Genomic DNA, 18,469 nt, shown 5'->3' on the forward strand with positions numbered 1-18,469 from the left:
GCCCTGCCCCAGACACCAGAAAATTTTGTACGTTGTGAACATGGGGGTTCTTTTATATTGTATAAAAGCTTAGCTCACTTTTGTTTGTTGGCTTACTGGTTCAGACTGAAAACCAAGAACCCCACTTCTCCTATACAAAAGTGAATATTACGCAGAACATCGTAAATAAGGCAATTTATTATTCAAAAGTACCAAAGCCATTTTTGACAATAGTGTATGTCTATTTTAAAACAACTCTTTCAATTATGATAAATTTTAGTCTACAGTGATGTCTCCTAAACTAAGATAGGGAGGCTAAATTGACTAATACTTATAGAAAGTAATCAAGATTGGATAGTTTCAGATTTTAAATTATATTGTTAGCAATCTACCACAAAATCTTTAAAAGACTCATTTCTTGAATTATTTATATTCTATTTGACGCCAAGTTATTAATTTTGTGCAAATTGTTCCAGCTGCTAAAAAACTTCCTGCTAATTTTATTAACGAATGGTGAGATTTTCAAAAACACCGAAGTAACTCAGAAGCACAAGTCCCACCAAAAATCAAATGGGACTTGTGCTCTTACGTCGCGTAAGAGGGTGTCTTGATCTATGTGGGTTGGAGAGCCCAGGGTTCAGCCAACCTTGATTAAAGAATGGGCCGCACCTGAGGGGAATCAGGTGACTTCTGTATAAAAGGAGCCAGGTTTAAGTAGGGATAAAGCTCAGCTGGGGAAAGAACTGGAGGGAGGTTCCTATAAAGGTAGGAAGTTCATAGCTGGAAGGGGCAGTGAAAGGGGAGAAACCCAGGAAACTGCCACTATATCTGTAGTGATCGCAGGGAGGAAGAAGGCTCCTGCAGGACGGGAGAAGGTCTCCAGGCCAGGAGGCCTGGGAGAGACCCTGATCAAACAGGAGGGAGGCTGAGGAATAGCCCCTCGGAGGGCAGAAGGTTCTGTTTTTGTGGTAAGACATTTTTGGGGAATTTGGACAACTGTGACCCCAGAATGGGTGGACTAAAGACTGTGACCTAGCCAGAGGGTTGAGTCATTGACAGAGAAATCACCACAGTGCCAGAGTGACCATCAGTAGGGGGCGCTAACCTGGTGAGAGCTGTGACGCCATGCCTGGCCACAAGGGGGGCACACAGCAGTGAGTGGACCTCAGTTTCTAGTCGCTTCAGCACTTTTGAAAATCCCACTCCAAGAGCCTTATCCTACACCATTGAAGACAGGAGCAGAATTGGGCCTTAAGTGCTACATGCAATAAAAACCTCTAAAAAGTCAACTTTCAGCAAGTTTCAACAGCAAAAAACAGAGTTTTTAATTGACTAAAAATAATCTGTTTCCAAATCACTAACAGTGAAGCTTTAAATATTTTGTTCTGCTCTTCAACCAACTGAAGAAAATCCAGCACTCGCTTATCAAAGGAAATATTTATTCTCCTATATATTTCCAAGGTTGAAGCTTGTGAAATCTGAGATAACTGGAAGTACATTGTAGCAGAAGTTACGTCCACGTAAATCGTCTATTTGCAGTTAAGTCTGCACCACAAATCTTCAAGGTATATAAAGATTAGTACCCAAAGACCAATTAAGTATTAAAACTAATGCTGAAAAACTCTGATAATTATATTTCACCAGAAAATGCAAATCAAGAGGAAAAAATTGCAAGGAATTCTCCCCTCTTAAAATATTGGGTTGGCACCTCACACAGAGTGAGATAGTAGGCGAGTGGGGCTTAAGTGATAGAGACCTAATACCAGGCCCCCGCACAACACTGAATTTCACCCACATTGTGCGACTCGTCTGCTTAGAATACACGCAAACACTGAGGATTTTTTTGCCCCAAAACTACAGAACTCTGCACTTCACTGACTTTGCAATAACAGAATAAGACATCTTTAGATTATTGTAAACAAAGATCTCTGAGAAACACGGCAAACCTACATAGCCATAACTAAACTCACATCATTAACTATACATTAGCTCTTCTGGGAGGTTTTTTTTTTCTTTAATTATACAAGCTTATTCTGCAAAAAACAGCAAAGGGTTATTTTATACCAGTGCTTTCCCTTTTCTTCTGCATTTGGCTAACTGGTAAAAAGTGAATCATCTTAGCCAAATCTTTGCTGTGATGTTACACCACTTTCACTCTGCATGCCTTTCACTGCCAATCTGGTACCATTCCTTGACAGTTATGCACAAAGGATCAGCACAGAACTGTTGGTGAAATAGATACTGGGGTGGAGCAAATATACACCAGAAAACCTTACAGACATAAAGCTTGATTTATTGAATCAAATAAAGATGCCAAAAAATACCTAGTGAGTTATGTATTTTACTGGGAAAACTGAATCCTCAATCACAAAATGATAACATAAAAACAATGACTCCACAGCAAGGACTGGAATATTAAACTTTCAAAGCCAAACTTGATTGGATGCCGATATTAACAGAATTAATGAAAAAGTGAAAATAGAATTCAATTATGGGTCAGCAAACAAAACACTCTTTGTTTATACCTGCTGTCTTTGAAAGACTCAGTATCTATTCTCTTGTAAATCATTAAAAGCAAAATGCTCAATTAATCCTTATTTTATATGTAAAGCTCTGACAGAAGCAAAGTCCTATCGCTGTACCTTTGCTCTACAAATCGAAGTAGTAATGGTTTCAGAAAGCAGTCACACTCTATGAGCAGACAATTGAAGAGATTTAGTAAATCCCACTTTATAGAGCAGAGACTAATCGGAAAACACAAGCCAGTCAAATGTTTCTTATGAACTGTTGACACTATATCAATGCTGAATCAATTGGTGGCATTTACTCTGAGTGACAGAAAAGAAATAAATATTTATATCACATAACCTATATCAATGAACATAGGCAGAAAGCTATTTCTAACCTGCCAATATTTGATTATCTTGAAGAATCATGTCCCCTTCTTTTAATGATTAATATGAATTTCTTATTAAACCTAAGTGGAGGCTAGTGGAAAGGAATATCATCATTAATGCTTGAAAACATAAACCATACAAAAAACTATGTTAAACTAATGCTAAGGGTGCAAACTCCAAAAAGAAAGGAAAGTCAAAGTTAAAACAAAAATCTGTCCCCAGTTTATATAGTTGTGCCTAATTACTGAATAACAAAAGGTATGCAATATAACAGAGAGCATTTTCTCTTTGGAGATTTACAGTCTAGTCCCTTATCACAGCATGGTGAATTAAGGGTCGCATTAAAACACTAATTCTGAAATTCCTTTCTTTGATGGGCATAAGTCAAATCTTTACTATCACTAATAGATTTTAGCTATTGCCTTTGTATCTTTCAACAAGTCAAAATGTCAAATTCAGGTTATTCACCCATTCATGATAATGTGACCGTATTCATGTTCAGTTATTCCATTTTCTAAAAATTATCCCCAAATGGCTCTCTTATATTATGGATTAGTATTTGCCAAATTTCACTAAAAAGCTCAAAAGCATGTTTTTGGTACTCACATAATTGAAAGTTATCTGTTTGGCTATTTTATAAATATTTTAAAAATTATAAACAGACCTTCCTGGCAAGAATCAATTTGTTCAAATATGGCTTTGTATTAAGAATGTCGACAAGCTTAAAAATATATTCCAAGCTGTATTCAAAGGATTCAGTGCCAAATAAGCAAGGCTGCAGTGCTGATGCTGTTAGAATCACCTTTTAAAGAGGCACTCTCATTTATTAGATCACCGTGTTACAGGTGATACTGAAGGACAAGCATGAAGACCAGCCTTTATCTTCTTGACACGCTCAACTACAACTACTTGATTCATGAAATGCCAATGAGACTTGGAGAGGTCACCGTGTGAAGGCACTGAATACGCATCTGAGATAATTAAGATTTCAGCCTTCGAAACATGGAGGGGAAGTGAACAACAGTTAAGAAAATCAATAAGAGTCTTTTATTTGCGGTGACACAGATGTCTCAGTCAATAGAGCCTAATAGGCAAGCTTGATGGCAATGGACAAGTGCCTGCCTCCAAGGCTATCAAAGGGGTTTCACAATGACAAACATTAAAACTTATTTATGTTGCTACTGAAGAATCCGGTATTCTTTTAGGTAGCTTAATTTAGCAGTGTATATTTAAAGTCATTATACGACTTTGGATCTGTCTATCTATTTGAATCAAAACTGGTGAGAAATGAGTGCCCTAAAGGGTCCATTTGTCCATCAATTGAAGTGTAAACTATTCAGGTCTGGATATCAGGATCTGAACGCCTGGAGCGGAGAAGAGTAGGTGATAAGGAAGTCTTCTACAACTTTGCTCTTATAATGCAGAATATGACGCAGCTCCAAACAATAAAAGAAGGAATTTTCTCTCTTACCACTTGCAAAAGCCTGCTAAATATTTATGTGCCTACTGCCCTGAAAATACAAACCTACACTCTAGCAACTGAGCAACTGATTTAGTTATTCAACGCTGATTAACTTTCTTCCCCTACATTGTGGCCGCAATGCAACATGTGTGTGAGGTGCTGAAATCTATTTGGAGCTAAAACTGATTCTCACCTTTTGAGAAATGGGAAGCAAATTGCTACGGCAATCAAGGTAAATCAAGACACATAACTCATTCATATCATGAAGATTTTCATGGTCTCTCCACTTCAGTATTAAAAAGGAAACATTACAACTAAATGAGCAGTAAGCATCTCTCCACTTATATATAGTATGCCAATCACTGTGGTTTATAGGCAGTAACAAGTCATACATGTACCCAAGTATGAATTTAATGCACCTACCTGGCCATTAGCTAATATTTTCTTCAGTTCTGCAGAAGACTTCTTTAAGCTGAAAAATAAAAAACAATTATTTTCCATGACTACAGTTTCAGTCTACGAAATGGAGTTTAAAAGGTATCCCCCAAGAAAACAGCACCTTCGCTTATGGTTAGGCATGCTGAATATGTTTTACTTATGCAATACAGACTGAGGCTGGTATTTCTCAAACAGCCTATGACAGAAGTCCAGAAAGATTGAAAATTCAAGATTATCAAGACTTATTTCACTTTTACAAAGCAGTTTAGATAACGACAGACATTTGACCACCCTCCTCTTCAAAATACAGCCTAACATTTGTCAATAAATCAAAGCTACCCTCACCAGCAAGTTTTTTTTTTTACCCTCACCAGCAACTTTTTATAATAAAGTACCAAAAAAACCAAGGTTTTACTTCGTTATAATAGATGAAGCACATCAACCAACCATCTCTGAACTTGTGGAGCCCCAGAATCTGGGGATGTTCCGATATGGAGTTTGGATCCACCTCTAAATTTACAAGAAAAATACAGTCCAAACCCAAATGTATTCTAATGAAAAAAAGCCACTGTGTACCCCTGAAGTCAACAGGGTGGCATGGGTAAACAGTGATGGAGGGCACAATTTAATCCTTTGACTGGGGGCGGGGGGGAATTAAAAGCCAAACACTTAAGAGGAAGGATGGTCTTGGGGTTAAGGCAAGACTTAAGGTTAGACTGGGACTCAGGAGATTAGGTTTCAATTCCTAGCTCTGACATGAACTTCTTTTGGGCAAATCACTACATTTCTCAGTGTCTCACTTCCTCATCTACAAAATGGGGAAAACATCCTTCCTGTGTCTGTTTTATTTATTGAGACTGTAAGCTCTTCAGGACAGGGACTGTCCTCTTATGTGTATGTACAATGGGGCCCCAACGTTGGTTGGAGTCTCTTGGACCACTGTAATATAAATAAAGTACTACCAAAACTCCAGAAAGCCAGAGGAAGTCACAATTCATTTTTAACCTTCCTCTTGATTTCATTACCAATCTAGCAAGGGAAGTGCCCTGAAAGCTGTTATGATAAATTCGTTTGGGGCAATCTTTGTTGTATTTCACCATAAAATATAAGTCAAAATATTTAAAAACACTGGGGGTGATATAGTGGAACCTGCATCTGAAGGTTCTAAAATATATATTTGGTGCAGTCACAGAAACTTGGAGATGTCAGAGCAAGTTTTAGAAAATACAAATCAAAAAATTAAGAACAATATTGGTACCATTTCACGCTGAGCCATAAACTTAAATTCTTAATTGAAGCTCTTAGCTTTTGGAAACTTGACTACATTAAATACATGAAATAGCAATGAACAAGTACTAGCATGATGCACAGCTTGAACATTGATGCCTTTCCAGGGAGCATGCCCATTTTATTAGAATATATAAGAAATTCAGATTATATATATGTAATGATTGGTCTATCAAGAGCTAAGTAAAATATGGACTACCGTGGAGGGCTAAAGAGATAAAACTTCTGACTGGATTACAATTTTTTTAAATACTTGAAAATAAGGATAAAAGTGGTGCTTTGTCTGTGGTAAAAATTAAAGTATATGGTCAAGATTTTCATCCTTAGGTGTTTAAAGTAAGGTCCCTAAATCCATATTTAGCACCTAAACAAAATTAGATGGATTTTCTAAGAACTGAGAACCTCCAACACCCACTGATTTTATGAGAACAGCAAGTGGTCAGCACCCAATTTAATATAGGTGTCTTAGACACCCTAATTGGAAAGTGTTTGCCAGAATCTAATTAATTAACCCACCCTCTACATGCATAGGTACTGGAACTAGAGGTGCTACCACACACCCTGGCTTGAAGTGGTTTCATTATATACACAGTTTACAGTTTGGTTAAATGGCTCTCAGCACCCCCACTATAAAAATTGTTCCAGCACTCCTGTCTGTGTGTGTAGAAGGAAGAAATTTTATTTCCACCTCAATTTGTATTTGTAGCCTCTCCCTTTTTCAGCACAATTGTCTCATGTACCAGCCATCTTGGATTAGATATAGTCACTGACATTACACTTCTATTGGGATATTCACAACTAACTGCTGCAGCTGTGTTTGTGTTTTTGGTAACCGAAGACTATCTTGCAAAAATGAAATATGCATTGCTATCATTGATTCCAAGGTAATTTCCTCTCCCAAAATATCAAGGCCTCCCCCTGTTTTCCTGACAACCTGATCTCCTCATCCTCCCACACAACATGCTGCCTAGACAACAGTACCACTAGAAAAATCCTCTCAGACAGATTAGTGAACTTTAAAAAAAAAAAAAAAAAAAAAACCACACACACACAATAATATAGTCTTGATAGGTGCATGTGTCTTGATCATAGATCACTACTAACAGGAACAGTGAAAATAGGGACTTCATATTTGGTGGCTTTGTTCTTCAATAGGCCTTTTGTTCCCAGACTACTTTAAAGAAAGATTAAGTTTTCCAAGGAAACACAAGTTGATCTTGTCATCTCTCAGGACTAACAATTTGTGAACATGAAACAAAGAGAGACTTTCAATTACTTCAAAACCACAACTCCTAGTGCAAAAGGTTTTGGAAAAGAAATGGCAATTAACCAAGACATAAAAGATGACGCAATCTTCTAGAAGACTCATTTTCAGTGCACTTTGAGAACCATCTCAAAGTACATGGTATACTGAAAACTACTGAATGTTAAGGAGAGGAAGAGTATTTACTTAGCTTAGTGTACAAGGTAGGCTAGTGAAAACAGTAAATATTTTCTTCCAAAGGACATGGATAGCATCTTCACAATTGTGATACTCAGCATACCTCACCGAGTTACTGGAACCAAGATTTCTCCAACACAGACTTGCCTAAAGTACTTGATTTAACTTCTGTCAAGGTCTCTAACGGTGCTCACTGACTGGGGCACCTTAAGTGGTTTTGGTGCTTGCAGAGTCTGTATCACGATCTCTGCATTGTCTCCAATGTTGTAATGTACTTCTGCTCTCCCCAGTGGATAACTAGGTGGCATCACAAATATCAAGCAAATAGGACTGCAACGTTAGCAGGTACCAACAGATAACTGCTTCCACTCAAGGGTGAACAGATCGTATCTTAACATGCTTGTATCACTCTTTGTCAACTTGTTTAAAAGAGGGTTTTTAAAAAGAGAAGGGGACACATTTGGTGCAGGGCTATGTAGAAAGGGCATTCATAAAATGTATAAATTCCAATTAAAATACTGAGCCTTTGAATTACAGGGCTCTACTGTGGTGCACTAGAAGCTACCTTTCCAATATTAAACAGTTCTCCTATATTCACAGGCAATAAGAAGTAATATTAAATCCATAGCTAGAATTTTGAAAGAAATCTAAGGGAGTTAGGCAGCCAAATCGCATTGAATTTTGGTGGTATCTGGGAGTTTAATACCCTTAGACGTATCCCAGCCCATGCTAGCAAAGCTATTAAACTGAGCATCAAATTTAACAGGACCAAATTTTTCAGCAAAATCATTTTGAATGAGATATCCAATGAATGACTAAACCTGCTAAATAACTAAAAACCCTGTGATGGACAATGATTATTAGATCAATTAAAATAAATGAACTTCTGGCTCAACTATATACCGTATATCAATGTCATATGAAGGATGAAGCCATCTGAAATATCTCATAAAGGCAGAGTTCTAGCGGCAGAAAATAGGTTTACTGAACACCTGTAATAGGAGTGTGACAAGTTCTACAGGGCAGGTTACATTATTTTTTCTTTCTCATTGTACTCCTTCGCTCCCAATAGTCATACTGATAAAGTTATCTGACATTTCAAGTTTGATACCATTAATTACTATACACCAATCGCTTCTCATGTTCCATTTTGTTTTAATAAAAAACAGACACATCCACTATTGACTCTTACCTATTGCTTGGAAGGGAATCCGAGACTGCTGAGCTGCTATTATTAGCAGACCCTGCTCGTGTATTTACCTGCAGGCAGGGAAAGAATCTCTATCAGTCGTTTGTGTTCAGAGGACACCATTCTAATTAACCTGTAATTTGCCATGAATTTCTCATTTCACTATGAAGGTTAATTAGCTTGTTGCTAGGCATACCGATCATTGAGGTCTTGTCTGTATGTAGGTTAGGATACTATATAACTGATGGGTTTCAGTATACTATTTCCTTACTTTTTAAATCCTTAATTAAATAATATAGAAAATCAGAAATACACTAACAATCATTTTATACAAATTATCCTATAGTTTCTTGCAATTCAGAACAGAGAACATATGTATGATTACAGTAGAAAGGTAGTAAGTATATATGAATGAACTGAATAAATGTCCTGAAAGGATTTCATTGCAACTTGGTTGTGTGCTTAACAGGTTATATAAATTAATTAAATCAAATGAATATGGTGTTTCTCCCTTCAAAAGACTTCTTTGCAAATTGATACTAATAGCAGAGTTAATATTTAAGAAGCTTATTAACAAAAGGAAGAAACAAAACGCATTTCAGTTTTTAATACAACTGTATAGAACACTCAGATATTGCAGCCAATACCAAGCAGATGAATCTTTGTCCCAGACTCATAAAAAAAAATCTGCTTGTCAGAACTCAAAAAAGTGCAGTTTTATTTGACATTTCAATAAGTGGAACACAGCATTACAAATCCATCTAACTTTACTGAAACAATTATTGAAATTCGTACCTTCAGGCCATGTATGTTGCGTTTCCCAGGAGGCTTGCAGGCTGAAACAGTAATTGACTAAATTGTAGAACACATCAGGGCCATTTACAAATTTGCTCAAAATGAATCTTTTAAAAAGAAATGAGGGTGACACCAAAATTAGCAGCAAGAAATGATTGAAAAGTGCCGCCTAAGACCCAGAGAGGGAATTGTGAGCCAGGATTTTTAACTTGCAGGGACTGAGCGTTTATAAATGCTAAGAGCTTTTTGACATTGTCTAATATAATATAATTTCTGCTTAAAACACAGCAAAATCAAGATAACTAGGCTAAAATGATTAGATTCATTTCTTAATTCAAATGCCTTCACTATCTTCTTTTGTTTACATACATGATGTATTGCAGTTAAAAAAAAGTCTCTTTAAAAGAATTTAGATAAGTCATGTTGACAAACAGGCCACTGTGTGTTTTAATGTGGGAAAATCTGGTTGGGGAACAAAGTTCAAAGACCAAGGAAGCAGAAGATTGAATGCATTAAATATAGAATAAAAAATGATGCATTATTTGTTTACATGCAAATCCGACATCTTTTTATGATGTCTAGCTTTAAAGATGAAGTACTACTTGGGAAAAAGTATTTTCGTAAAGCCTCTTAAACAATATATTACCATGTTTTTTTCATTCAGTGGATGTGCCTTTGTCAAATGTTAAAACCACACAGGCTTCTAGCTACATGTTACAGACAATTCCCATTTTAAAACTACAGTGCCCTACAAATTGTACGTTAAAGGGCCTGTCAATTTTGATTGATTGTCTGGGAAGGGATGAATTTGATTTTTCTCTCTCTCAGATGCACATGTATTTCACTCCATTTTTTGACAGCAGGAAACAGAGCTATTTATTAGTCAAAAGGACACAGATGATAGTTATTAAACACATCAGTTAGGCCAGGCTGTGTGCATTAGAAATTACTATGATATTCTTAAAGAAGCTAAATATTATTTCACCCAGGATTGGGGAGGAGGGAAATAGATAATTTTTTAGTGTAATTTTAAAGTTTACCAACCATTTTAGTTTACATTTCTTCAGAAATGGAAATATGGACATTAACATTTTGAACAAACAATAAAAGACATGTCAAATGTCATTTGTGCGGAAGCCTGTAACAAAATGCTTTGGTAACAAAGTTCATAGTGTTTGAATAAGAAGCACACTGTCCATAAACACTGTAATAAGTGATTTGTTTACCATGAATTAAAGAAAGGATAGTATTTATTTTTCTCTTGCGCTACCATCGTAAGCAGAATTAAGACAACTATTATGAAAGGCTGAAGCATTCTTCAAAGAAACCCTTTATCTAGGTTTTTGCTGAAGAAGTGATCGGACCTTAAAATACAAGCATATATAATCAGTGGGGACTATGGAAAATGTAAGCTTTCAGAACTGTTAAAAAAAAAAAAAAAAAAAGACAAAAAAAGAGTGGCCCAGTGGCAAAAAAATATATATTTTTGATGGGTTTGAAAAAAAATATCAGGCAATTATTATTTATATATAATATAAAATATACTAAATACAAATTTGTTACCCCCCCAAGAGCTTATAATATGAAACAGGTACAGCACAGTTAAGGCAACACCACATGGCACATGGACATCAGTGCTGGCCGGTTTCATGGAAAGGTTGGTTTTCAGAAACTATTTGATTACAGAGTAAGTAGCACTGGAGAGCCTTCCTCAGAAAGATTAAAATGGTGTCAGGAAAAGATATGAGGGACTTGTATGTATAGAATCTAGTGCGAGATGTAAGGTAGGGAGGAGTGGAACTGTGAAGAATTTTGAAAGAAAGAGAGAAGCTCAAATCACATGCAGAAAAGGTAGAGGATTCAAAAAGCTGAGGGAAGGGAGACATGGCCAAAATGATGAGAAAGGAAAGCGTTTTTGCTAGGACAGTTTTGGACAGATGGAAGAGAAGAGACTGGGCTAGAGCCCTGGTTGCAAAAAAAGAGGGGAAAGGGCACTTGTTCAGATACTGTAGAGGAAGAAGCAGCAGGACTTACTGGGAGCTTGGATGTGAGAGAAGCAGAAAAATTAGTCAGAGATGACGGCAAGGTTACAAGCATAGCAACAGGGAGAACAGAGAGGTTAACAGAGAAAGTTTGGGAGGAAGGAGAAGAAACTCGGCTTTGGACTGGTTCAGCCTGAGATGGTGGCAAGCCATCTAAGAGGAGATGGCATGACTGGACAAAGGGTGAAAGATCACAGGTGGAAACGGAGATTGGCAAGTCATCAGCACAGAGGGGATAACTGAATCCATAAGCTCAAAGAAGATCACCCAAGGACGGCATACATGGAAGAGAGAATGGGCACTCCCATGGAGAGGGAGAGCAGGAACAACAAGGCAGGTACTGAAGGAATGGTCCAAAAGGCAAACTTACAGAACGTAAAGTCTGATTTTGAACTTCCGTGTGTCCCTCTGGGGACTCAGCCGTGAAAGGTACTGAACAACTTCCAAGCAACAACCACTGATTTCGAAAGTGAGATGTCAATGCTCAGCCCTTCTGAGCTGTTCAGCCCCTTGAAGGCTCAGCTGCCAAAGCAGCATATACTCTGGCCACATGAGATTTCAATATTTTCTCTTTTGCAACTGGATATCACAAAATATGCAATAAGGGGCTCTTGAACCTTCTTCACACAACTCCAAACAAGTGGGTTTGTCATGGGTGCTCTAATCTCCCAAGATATTATATAGGCCTGTGGTTTTGTACAGGGATCGTGTTTGTGCACGTGTATACGTACACACTAGATACTATACTACCCTGATACCTCATTATTACAATGAGTTTGAATGCAAACGCAGCTATAAAGAGGCAAGAGTGAATGTGTGTGTGTTTATGTATTACACACACATTTCCTTCTTTATAACTACACTCAGAAAACCCACTGTAACAGCGAGGAATTAATCTAGTGATACATGAGCTTTTTCCATGGCTAGAATCTACAAGACTCCCTCTGCTATTTCAGCCGCTGCTAGGCTGAGATGCAAAAGTCTCAATATTTCTCCTTTAAGCATCTTCCCATAGCAGCTCACTAACCTACCACCAGAGACAGCCTCCTTTTGAGACCTTAATAGCATGTGTTAGAAAGGCCTATTGGTTAGCTGCCCAATTAAAACTTCAGAGTTGTAAGTAATGAAAGTCTAGAATATTTAATTGGGAAACTCATAGTATGATTATTTGTATAGTATCAGTTAACAGAGAAGAGTTTAATTCTTAATTATTTCAATTAATTTATTGCTGGGAGATTTACTTGGAGAATTTAAACCTTATCCATTTCATCAATTAAGAACCACAGATGCAGAGACTGGATACTGAGAACATTTGAATTAGAAGGGTTATGTAATATGTTACTCTTTTTAACCATTACCTGAGTTCTCAGAGAAAAGTATGTATCCAAAATCCAAGTAGTTGCCTATGATTTTGTTTAGGACATAGTAAATCCTATTTTAATAGCAACCCAGCACAAAAGCATGTGATTAAGTCTTCTGAATTCAGGAGAGCACTTGAGCACATACTAAGTGCTGTCCTGAACAGAGATACTTTCTTCAATCAGTGCCTACATAACTGGGTATCATCTGTGTATAAGACTCCATTATTTTGATTCTATCATGAATTGCCAACAGCTCAAATAAAATTCCTCTCTATGCTGGACATATCTCCAGTTTCAACACAGATTGACAGATCATATCCCATGAACATATTCAGTTGATTAAAAACTTTAGAGGACCAAGAGTCATAAGAAGCATCCAATACCGGAGTTATTCAACTGCTTTGGCTTTGAATACACACAAACTACACCACCACCAATGAGTTTTTTTAAATGAATGTAAATATGTACCATGCAAACTAAATCTGGTTAGTTTAATTTACTCCAGTAAACAAGCTATTTTATGTGCAATAACTGTAGTTTCACTACAATCCTGACAATACTGAATTATTTTATCTGAATTAAGAGGTAAACTTCATGTTATCTGCATTTAAACCTTCTGAAAACATAACTGTTGATGAAACATCTTACTGATATAATCATTGCTAATTAATATTTGTTAAGCATTACCTCTTGGATATATCTGCAAAGGTTCTATTAACTGTCCATTTACTTGCTGTTCCATTACAGTGGTATAATACTGCAAAGAGATTAGAGGAGATTATTCAATAACATGTGAATAGTAGTTATAGTGTTATAGGTTGTTGAATTCATGGTATTTTTTAGGGTTGAAAAAATTGCTATTACACGTATCAGCCTCCAAAATACATTCCTACTGTTTGTACTGTCCACACAACAAAACAACTATGAAGGAACATTAAACAAAGGGTAATGATAATCAGTAATATATTGACTTCAGGGGAGTGGCCTACTACTACTATCGTGACCATCATAGGCTCAGGCTTATCCGACATCTACGTTATTATTAAATAAAGAGAACATTAACAAAATTTGCAGCAGTACGTAAGAGACCGAAATAATACAAAGAAACCAAGAGAGATTAGAAACAAACAAAATACAATGAAATTCAACCTGGAAAGATACCAGCTACTACATTTGTGGAAAAATAATTCAAGACAGAAAGAGTCAATGGGGAAGAGAAACCTGGAAAGCAGTTGTTATGAACGAGACCAATGGATGAAAATAGACAGACAATTGAAAGTTAGCCATGAACTGCCAATATGATATAGTAGAAACAGTGAATGCGGCTTTGGGCTGCATATCCAAAGGTATCACTCCACACAAATCAGAGAGGTAATATGGTCCCAGTGCAATGGCATCTACAAAATAATATGCACAGCTCTTAGCATTTCATTACCAGAAAAAAGAACAGGAGTACTTGTGGCACCTTAGAGACTAATAAATTTGTTAGTCTCTAAGGTGCCACAAGTACTCCTGTTCTTTTTGCGGATACAGACTAACACGGCTGCTACTCTGAAACCTGTCATTACCAGAAAGACATTGTCACGTTATGGGGACCTCAGACCACAGACCCTGACATTTTAGTGGCTAGTGGGAGTAGCTGATGAAAAAAATCTAAGACAGCTACCATAGATACATAAATACAAGTTTGGTGAAGAGATGACAAAAGGCTACATAACAATCTGTAAATATTTGAAGGGTGTGAATACCAAGGATGGAAAGAAAATAGCATGGTAGGAGAAGAGTTACTGAGTAATGAGTGAAAAATAAGGAAAGGGAACATTTAGGCTGGAGATCTGGGAATATCTATTTGCCTTTAGAAAAAATTTCCCCTAGGAAATGTTGGAAGTTCCATTACATGGGACACTGAAGAACAACACTAGACAAAACACCGGAACATGTACTTTAAGAAACAATTCTGCTAGGGTGAGGAGATGGACCTCATTGGTTTTGCCAATGCATCTCTCTGACTATGGGAAGTGTTGAGAATTCAAAGCACAGTACGAAGCATGTTCCAACTGCAACTTACCTAGCTTAAGAACAAAAATGTTGACTGCGAGTCAGATCTTCAGCCAGTGAAAGTCAGCACAGCTCCATTGACTTTGATGCTCATTTTCACCACCTGAGGATCTGGCCCGAAGATTTTATAAATAGTGTTTTCTCAAATAAATATTTTATGATGTTGTTACTTATGCTGACATCACTTAACCTAAACAATAAATACTGCATATCTGTATGGTGTCAAGTATGAGTGTTCTGATCATACCAATGACTTACTATAAAACAAACTTTTTTGACGTCTATATAATGCAAATCAACATAAGGATTGGTTTATTAATTGTTATGTAAATAGTTTTCTTTCATCTTGTTATGGAATGCCATCAAATTAAGTATACAAAGGGAGCAACTACACAAATATAGTGAGCACAGGCTGTAGGACAGGTCACTAAGATTGCTTTAGTGCACAATACATGCTTTCATTGCGTAAAATCATACATGCATTCACAAAACTGAATTCTGGAAGCTTCAAGTCTTCTAGCTTCACCTTGAGGCACAGATTTCTTTACAACTGATTACAAACTTGGTCCTGTTCTCAATGTGGCTCTGTGTGAACACAAAAGTCTGCATGTCCAGATCCACTTGAAGGATTGGGGTCCTATTTCAATGTTCCTTTTCAGTTCTAATATTCTAACCTGCTAAGAAAGAGAAGGCATTTGATATCTCCACATTTCTCATATATGAGAACAGACAGGAAGAACAGTTCTTCTGTAAAGTGTTAGTAGAGGAGAAAACTATTGGGGGGTGTTGGGTTCTTGTTAGCCCCATCTATGCCTGATATAAAAGCATGTTTGAAGGGCTATCTGGGTCACGATTACTGTACACTTCTCTTAAATAATCCCGCTGCACATGCTCCCACTGTGCTTATACAGAGTAAAGTTATTAATCACAAAAATATACTATTTTAAAATGATCAAGAGATGTTTGCAGGAAGAAAGGGAACTATCCCTGTAGACTTATTTTATATCATGGGGTAATGAATAACAAGCTAAGATCTTTGCCTCCCACCCCAAAAAAAGGCAGCTAGCATCTAATAGCTATGGGGCTATAAAAGAATGCCCTGCTTTCTAGCAGACCAAAGCTGTAAAGAAAATGTGTTTCCTTATTTTTTGTAATATGCCAGGACCCCAAGACATATACATATAGTATAAGCACATACTACATACTCTCTGGAATAATAAACTAAAGCAAATGTTCAAGAGACTACGTTTCTTTAGAAAAAATAGTAATGTGGCCTTCTCCATTACTCAGTGATGACAAGTAAATGAAATATCAATCATGTCAGCTGTCAACCTTTTGGGACAGCAATAACTGTTAACAAGTAGTCTGGAAAAATTCTCCGAAAATGATTTGTCCTCCACATACGAGTATTTCAGTTTCCATGGAAAATTAAGATGCCAGTGGCTATTTGGAACATTGTTCAGGTACTTTTAAATGGAAAATTTGCCAGTTATTGATCCAGAGCATGTACCCCTTGCTTCCAGAAGGCTGCAAGCAACTTTCCAATCAGTGGCTGTCAAAAAAATTACTGCCTTTTTATACTGATACAAGACAACAGTGGTAATGTAGCTCCACTGCTACTTAATATCTTTCTTTAATTAACTGCTATGTATAATAAAAAAATAATTTCAATAACCATCTTACAATATTTCCATAAATATAATGCAAAATCTCTTTGTGTATTACAAAGCAAATTAATTACAGAGCTGATTGAAAACTGTGCTGATGGTCAAGTTCACAAACAAATAACCTCAACGATATAAGGGTTATAACAGATACAAAACATCTTTTCCTACCACAAAACCTTGCATGCATGGAAGGGACCTGTATTCTCATTTCATTATTTAATTTTAATTATAAAAAAATTCATTCACTTTCCTTTTGCAAAACCTTCAGCGTGTTGATGGCAAAATGCACCATGTCAGCATTCTTGGAAAGAGGTTAGCAGCTTCCCAACCCTACAAACATTTGCTACAAGGCCCAGCCACTACCATGAGTGACTAAGGCTACATCTACACTACAGGGGGGAGTCGATTTAAGATACGCAAATTCAGCTACGTGAATAGCGTAGCTGAATTCGACATATCGCAGCCGACTTACCCCGCTGTGAGGACCGCGGCAAAATCGACCTCCGCGGCTTCCTGTCGACGGCGCTTACTCCCACCTCCACTGGTGGAGTAAGAGCGTCGATTAGGGGATCGATTGTCGCGTCCCAACGGTTCAGGCGGGTAGTGTAGACCTAGCCTTAGAATGTATGCTATCACAGAACTACTCTCTGCAGTCCATTCTCCCAGCATGCAACTTACAAGAACTCCCACAATTTCAGTATTTTAGGGTAGCTAAATCTTACATACATCAGTTGGTAATCAGCCCCAGTGATGATGATGGCCAGCAGCCCCTCTAACCATCAGGGTTTTTTGTTTTTGAGGGATTTTTTGGTTTGGTTGTTTGTTTTTGTTTTATTTTTTGAGAAAAGGGTAGAAAACCCTGCAAAAAGATTATCCCCAGCTCTGCCGGGAAGGCAGATGGATGTCAACAGAGTTATAACAATCTCACTTCCAGGAACAAGAAAGTAATTTTATTGTCTCAACTATTTTCTTCAAGATTATGGCAGATTCATTCCCATTCTTGGAGACTAAAAAGCTCCAGGATGTTTCTATAAACCACCAAACAACAGACTGCTAGAACATGAAACCATCATGTGCATCATTGAAACAGCCAACTGGTGTAAAACATCTGAGACAAAACAGATAGAAACAAAATGGCTCAGACTGGAACAAGATTATTTATAGGCATACCATAAATCTTAAGGCATTTGGGAGGACAAAACAATTGGGCACTTACAATTGCTCACATGCTGAAATTTCAACAATAGGCCTGGATTCATGCCAGAATGATGACCCTGCAAAGTAGTGATTTGTAAAACTGTGCTGGAAAAAAATGCAAGTATCCTTATCGTGTCATGTCAATAAACCCAGAGATTTCTTGAGGATTATCAATGAATAGATTGGTTATAGACTGATCCCAGGGGAAAGTATCATTATTGAGCGAGTAGAATAATAAAGAAAAAGCCGTAGAGTCTAAAAATTTTACCCCACTGCAGATAAAATTCTTTTAATATCAGACTTGCACTAAGATGGTCTGGTCCCTTCAGAATGGAAAGGCAAGTGAGGGAAAGTTGGGTGGGGAAAAGGTTTAATTCATCATCTCCGTAAAAGATCTGAACCTTGCAAATAGGTGAATCAGCATCTGGAACTTGAAGTTTTTTTTGCTCTCATGGCTTAAGTCACTGACATTAAGAATAACATCTCACAGTGAAACTGGAGCACACGATATTTACTAGTACAAGGAATGCTTAACAAGGAACAATGTGTAGAAGTTCCAAGGCAGTAATCTCCTCCCATACCAAAAGATCATGACCTAGAAAAGAAAGCCTTCTGCATGTTACTAAAACGAACAGGGCAATGAATGCTTATGTATG

General features: G+C 37.2%; 1 protein-coding gene across 7 annotated transcripts in view; it reads right to left on the reverse strand.

Moving 5' to 3' along the window:
• MAP2K5 (mitogen-activated protein kinase kinase 5) overlaps positions 1 to 18,469 on the reverse strand; it is a 186,708-nt gene that overhangs the window by 149,889 nt on the left and 18,350 nt on the right. For 5 of the 7 annotated variants that reach the window (XM_054041147.1, XM_054041146.1, XM_054041145.1 and 2 more), the window contains exons 4-7: positions 13,579 to 13,648; positions 9,489 to 9,529; positions 8,697 to 8,764; positions 4,762 to 4,810 (exon numbers count right to left, since the gene is read on the reverse strand). In XM_054041147.1, the coding sequence (XP_053897122.1) occupies positions 4,762 to 4,810; positions 8,697 to 8,764; positions 9,489 to 9,529; positions 13,579 to 13,648 (228 nt within the window). Of the gene's footprint in view, positions 1 to 4,761; positions 4,811 to 8,696; positions 8,765 to 9,488; positions 9,530 to 13,578; positions 13,649 to 15,475; positions 15,627 to 17,832; positions 17,891 to 18,469 lie in introns of all 7 variants that reach the window. The other 2 variants (XM_054041150.1, XM_054041149.1) reach the window with 2 other exon arrangements.

Source organism: Malaclemys terrapin, chromosome 10 (assembly GCF_027887155.1).
Source record: "Malaclemys terrapin pileata isolate rMalTer1 chromosome 10, rMalTer1.hap1, whole genome shotgun sequence".
In the NCBI taxonomy this organism is placed as follows: domain Eukaryota; kingdom Metazoa; phylum Chordata; order Testudines; family Emydidae; genus Malaclemys; species Malaclemys terrapin.